Raw genomic sequence first — 6,000 nt, 5'->3', positions numbered from 1 at the left:
CCCCCCGCCTGGCCGCTCCCGGAGGGCGGGGCACGCACTTATCCAGGTTGCGGGGCGGCGGGCGGGCGGGCGGCGGCGGCCCGGGGCTCGGCCTGGCGGAGCGGCGGCCCGGCGTCGGGAGCGCAGGCCCGGGCGCGCCATGCAGATTGCGGGGCGGGCGGGCGCGGCCCGGCGCTCTGCATAGCGGCGGGCGGGCGCAGGCGGGCGGGCGGCGCCGCGCGGCTCAGGCAGGTTCCGGGGCCCGCCGCCCCCCCCCGCCTCCCCGCCCCCCTGTGTTGTCGCCTCTCCCTCTCGCTGCTTCACTTCACGGGGCGAACATGGCGCACAGCTGTCGGTGGCGCTTCCCCGCCCGGCCCGGGACCACCGGGGGCGGCGGCGGCGGGGGGCGCCGGGGCCTGGGGGGCGCCCCGCGGCAACGCGTCCCGGCCCTGCTGCTCCCCCCGGGCCCCCGGTCGGCGGCGGCGGCCCCGGGGCGCCCCCCTCCCCCCCGGCCGTGGCGGCCGCGGCGGCGGCGGCGGGAAGCAGCGGGGCCGGGGTTCCAGGGGGAGCGGCCGCCGCCTCGGCAGCCTGCTCGTCGTCCGCCTCGTCTTCGTCTTCGTCATCGTCCTCAGCCTCCTCCGGGCCGGCCCTGCTCCGGGTGGGCCCGGGCTTCGACGCGGCGCTGCAGGTCTCGGCCGCCATCGGCACCAACCTGCGCCGGTTCCGGGCCGTGTTTGGGGAGAGCGGCGGGGGAGGCGGCAGCGGAGAGGTAAGGGGGCGAGGAACCCCCCGGCCCGGGGTCTCGACCCTCCGCGGACCCGCTCCCCTCCCCCATCGGGATGGAGGAGCATCCCGACCCCGGGACCCTCCCGGGGTCCCCGGCCCGGGGCAGACGGCCCGCCCAGCTCGGGACCCCCCGTCCGGGGGTGCGGACCCCCGGGCGCCCCCAGCCCCCGGGGTCGGGCCCATCTGGCCGCGGGCGTTTGCCCGCCCCCCCCGCCCCCACCCCACCCCCCACCCCGCCCCGGTCCCTGCCCCCGGCCCCGGCCCCGGCCCCGGCCCTGCCCCTGCCCCTGCCCCTGCCCCAAATCCCTTGGCACAGACCCCTCGCCGGGGTTTCCCATCCCGGGACTGAACCCCTCCTCCCTTTCACAGATTACCTCATCCGAGCAAGATTCCTCCCTCCCTCCCTCCTAGAGACCTGATCCCGCCACATCCCCGCCTCCCTCTCTGGGCAGATGTTGGGCTCTTGGGGCACTTCTCCTCCTGGGCATCCCTCGGCTGACGGCCTCGCGCGGGGCCACGTTCTTCCCCCACCCCTGGGGGACCCATGTCCCTTCCAGCACCTTTGCTTCCGAAAACCTGACGAACCCTCCTTCCTCGCCCCATCCCCGGGCCGGGTCCCTGCACTAGCAGCCACTCCCCCTTCCTTCACCTCCACCCTGCATCCTCCACCCCCACCCCCACCCCCACCCCCACCCCACGCAGATAGATCCTCCCTCCTCCCTCCCCTACCCCGCCAGGAAAAATCCACTTTCCTCTCCACCTTGCCTCCCTTCCCCTGCTCTCGCTCCGGAGATAACGGGGACCTCCTCCTACCGCCAGCAGGCTCTTTCCCCCATCTTAACCGAGCTACAGTTTCCAGCCTCCTGGGCGCAGGGACTCACTCTACCTTCACTCCACCCTCTCCCTCCCTTAGAATGAAGGCTTAGTGGCATCTTTGAGACGAGGATAGTCCACTGTCCCCCAGGCTCAGAGAGGAGCAGCTTTCCACCATTCCCCCTGGAGCGGAGGCTGACTTTCCCTCCAGCTCTGGGGAAGGGGGCCCCTGCGAGGGGAGGTGTTTGCGGGGGGACTTGGGCAGCATCCTCCCAGGGGAAGCAGCTGCTCTCCTACCCCACCCACTGAGCCTGAGAGCACGCAGTCTCCAGCCCTAGCTCCCTCCCGCCCGTCTCCTCCTCTCCGTCATCTCACTATTGATCCACCTTTTTCCTAGGCCAATCCTGGGGCTTGGAAGGGGTGCGGGAAGCAGGGTTGGGGTGAGGAGGGCTAGATGAGGGACAGTTTTACTTTATTATGCCGGTGGTGGTGGTTGCTTTGGGTTGGGAGGAAGAGGGGGCTATGAAGCAAAGTTATTCCTTAGGAGGAGGAGTTAGGGTTATCTCTCTCTCTCTGATTCTTCTGGGGGGGACCCGAGGTGGATGAAGGGGACAAGAGCTTTGCTCCTTCCCCATTAGCACTGGGGCAGGAATGGGAGATGCCTCGAGGGGCGTTATTCAACCCCCTTCAGCGAAAAGGAAAGTTGCCCTGGGAAGGGAAGTTGAGTTCAGGTCCAGCCAGTGGCGTTGCGCATTTGTTTTCCATTGGATGCAGAAGGGGGAGTTTGAATTGTAGGGGAGGGGGGGGGGAGACTGAGATGGGGGATGCTAGGAGGAGGAAGAGCAGCTGCTAGGGGCTGAAGCGAAGGGGGGGTGGTGGTAGGGGGTTGCTGCTCTGGAGTGCTCTTGATTGAAACAGAAAGGGAAAGATAACAACCAGCCGTTTCCTGCGTGCTCTGCCGTTGGTCCCGGGCAAACCCCTTGTCCCCTATTGTGCCCTGCACCCCTCTAGATATACGGAAAGATCCTGGGAAGAAGGGGAGGGAGGAGGTCCCAGAGACCCTGGCCCCTCCTTTCAAGGAGCTGGCATTTTTTAGTTGTTAGTCTTCCTGCCTCCTTTTTAAAATCGTATCTAAGGCAGCCTGATCAGGAGACTGACAACAACCCGCCTTCTGACAGAGCAAGGAGGACATGATGGGGGCGTGTTCCTTGCTATGTAGCTAGCTAGCTGCAGCGGCCCTCTTCCCTGCCTCTCTCTGCTCTCTCTCCACCTCCTTTTCCCAGCCTTCAGAAGGCAGCTGCAGTCAGCAGGGTTGATTGAGACTATTTATTGGTTGCTGTAGATTATTATTTTTTTTTGAAAGGCCAATTCTGTATTTTTTAAGCTAACAACACAGATCCCATGTAGTTGGAGAACCAAAGGCCTCATACATGACAAAAAGACTGAACCGTTCAGGTTACTTGCATGGAGTTGGTGCTTAAATGTGAGTTGATTTTGCTTTTTTAAAAGATACAGCAGCAAAAAAAAAAAAAAAAAAAAAGACTTACTGACATTTCATTTACCTGCTTATTTTTGAAATTGAGACTTGCCTGGTTATATGTAGAATTTCAGCCCCATGTATATTTGAGTATAATAAGAAAGTCTCTATTAGGAGAAGTTAGTCTATTTTAAGGGGGATCCTGAGAAGTATTTTCTTCTTGTTTTAGCATGTTTATGTATTTTGTATCGAGGGTCGAAGTGTTCACATTCCAAATGTTGTTATCACATATTCAAAAGCAAAGTTCTATGCTGACAGCTTCCAATCGTAGCTTTTCAAGAGACTGGTTAGAAAGAGAGTCACCTGGATTCAGGGACCTAATGTCTGGGCACCAGAATATTTTATCTGTTGGTCTTTGACAAATCACCTTTAAAGTTTTAATCAGGTGCTAACACTTCCTTAAAGCCTGTGAAGGAACTGCAGTTAACTTCAAATAAGATTATATTCCTATGTTGTTGTTGTTTTCTTTAAAACTTTGGCCTGAGCATACTTCACTCTGAGAAGAGTGGTTGACTCCTGACGTTAAACTTCAGTATTTTTTCTGAATTGGGTTTGAATGAGCTGTTGTTCCATTGGGTAAGCTTTTTCTGTGGTAGTTGGAGGCAGTCTAGTATGGGCTGATGGTATGCGTTGATTAGTGCTAACCCATAGTATGGCTTAGGACTAAATCACTTAGTAGTGATTAGATCCTTTGACCTGGTAGTTCTCAGTGTAGAAACCAAGCATTTTGTTACAGAGTCTCACAAATCAATGATAAGGTTCCCAAAGGGAAGTTCAGGGTTCCCCTGGGCAGACACACTTAGAGAATTCTAAAGATTATTTCTCAGAATTCACTCACAGAGCTGTATCAAGTCTTGTCAGGATTCATTAAGAAATGGTTTTGTGACCTAAAATGAGTCTACCCTCTTTAAATTCTGGTCTGCTCTAAGTGAATAATGACTGTAACTTGTCTATAACAAAATGTAAGTTAATACTTACAGAACTAGTAGGTTCAGGTGGTTGAAAGGTAATAGAACTTTCAGATCACTTACCTGTTTAAACTCCTTCAGTCACAGGAGACTTGTCCTTCACTGACACAGGTCCCCAACTTCCCTTGTTATGAACATCTCTGGGTAACAACTACATATAAGAGTTCTTCATGACCAAATTCTATTAGCATGGGATTCTTTTAAAAAATATGTAGGTGTTGCTGGTCTCCTCTGTTTGGGCTTTTTGACAATCAGGAAGTAGAATTTAAGTTTTACTTATTTTACTGAGCAAAGTATGAAATCACAGAGGTGTGCTTCTTCATCTCCCCTTTTCCCTCCATAAGTGTCCACTTTTCTGAGGATTGTCTCCAGTACTGTTAATGCCACTATACTTTGCCATCTAAATAAACACAGTACAGCATCCTGCCTGTTGATGAGAATTTGAGCTGTTTTTAATACAAACTCCAGAAGTGTAAACGTTTATATATCAGCAACCAGCCTTTGTTTATTAATTTCATAGTCTACTTACCTTCCTTACCACCTCATAAAATGTTGAATTCAAAATTTCCACCTTGATCACAGCATGACACATTTCAAAGAGACATAAATCGAAACTGAATGACAACAGTGTCTATATTTGCTTTCATTTGAAATGGCAGTTTAGTTGAGGTAGACTGAGGCACACTCTTGGTTGGGCCTAAAAAAGATGGTTTTCCTGTAGGCAGAAGGTGATTAGAGAGTACCTGTGATTTTTGTTTTTGTTTTGTTCTGGGTGTTCACTGGACATATGTACCAAGAGGGGGAGTTGTTTTGTCGTGGCCTTCATAGCTAATCCTGAGCTTGACAGAAGGAAAAGGAAGCAAGAGAACACAAGTGGAATAGAAGAAGCCTCAGAGTGGAAATCAGTGGACACGGGCTCTTCTTGTGCTCATCTCTCTCATTGACCAGTTACGGGACCTTGGGCAATTCACTTTTAACCTTGAGTATCTGATCCATAAAATGAAACACTTGGGCTAAGTGTTAGCTCGTGAACTTTTTCTGCGCCAGTATTCTGATTGTTCTCTATCATATACTTTTTTTTTGGTCAGGGCAGAACTTTTTATTCTGAGTTTATTTAAAATAGAGTCAGAGTCGGTGAGCCTCTTTGGTGATTTTTAACATTAGTTTGTACATTTGCCCATTTAAGCAGTGCTACTTTGAGGAAGAGAAATTTCACCTTAGTACAACTTTAAGTGTATGGACACAATATAAGGACTTAACTATGTGGAAAAAGTTCTTTGCTGAAGTTGACTAATCTATAAGAAAAATGAAGATAAGATTTTATTTATTTATTTATTTATTTAATTTATTTATTTTTATTTATTTATTTATGATAGTCACAGAGAGAGAGAGAGAGGCAGAGACACAGGCAGAGGGAGAAGCAGGCTCCATGCACCGGGAGCCCGATGTGGGATTCGATCCCGGGTCTCCGGGATCACGCCCTGGGCCAAAGGCAGGCGCCAAACCGCTGCGCCACCCAGGGATCCCGATTTTATTTATTTTTTAAATAAAATTTATTTATTCATGAGAGACACAGGGGGAGAGAGGCAGAAACAGAGACAGAGGCAGGCTCCACGCAGGGAGCCCGATGTGGGACTCGATCCCGGGACTCCGGGATCACGCCCTGAGCCAAAGGCAGGCGCTCAACCGCTAAGCCACCCAGGTGTCCCGAAGATCAGATTTTTAAATACAAATCATTATCTTGTGTTGCGAGGCCCTCTTGGTTGACTAAGTTTGTTTCATGTTTTCCATGTTATGGATTCCTGACCGCAAAAGGGAAGTTATTTTCGGCCTAGGTTGTTGTATTCCTTTAGGTGTGTGAGTGTTTAAATGAAAAAAATTCTGTGCACCGATGAATTGATAAATTCAAAGTGACAG

General features: G+C 52.8%; 1 protein-coding gene across 1 annotated transcript in view; it reads left to right on the top strand.

Moving 5' to 3' along the window:
• Positions 1 to 302: 302 nt before the first annotated feature.
• KMT2A (lysine methyltransferase 2A) overlaps positions 303 to 6,000 on the top strand; it is an 88,145-nt gene continuing 82,447 nt past the window's right edge. Inside the window, 2 exon segments of the mRNA XM_049109913.1 lie at positions 303 to 432; positions 435 to 748. Of these exon segments, the coding sequence (XP_048965870.1) occupies positions 318 to 432; positions 435 to 748 (429 nt within the window). The 5' untranslated portion in view covers positions 303 to 317.

This window comes from Canis lupus, chromosome 5 (assembly GCF_003254725.2).
Source record: "Canis lupus dingo isolate Sandy chromosome 5, ASM325472v2, whole genome shotgun sequence".
NCBI classification, from domain to species: domain Eukaryota; kingdom Metazoa; phylum Chordata; class Mammalia; order Carnivora; family Canidae; genus Canis; species Canis lupus.
The sequence above is the reverse complement of the archived record's forward strand: the minus strand, read 5'-3'. Positions and strand labels throughout refer to the sequence as shown.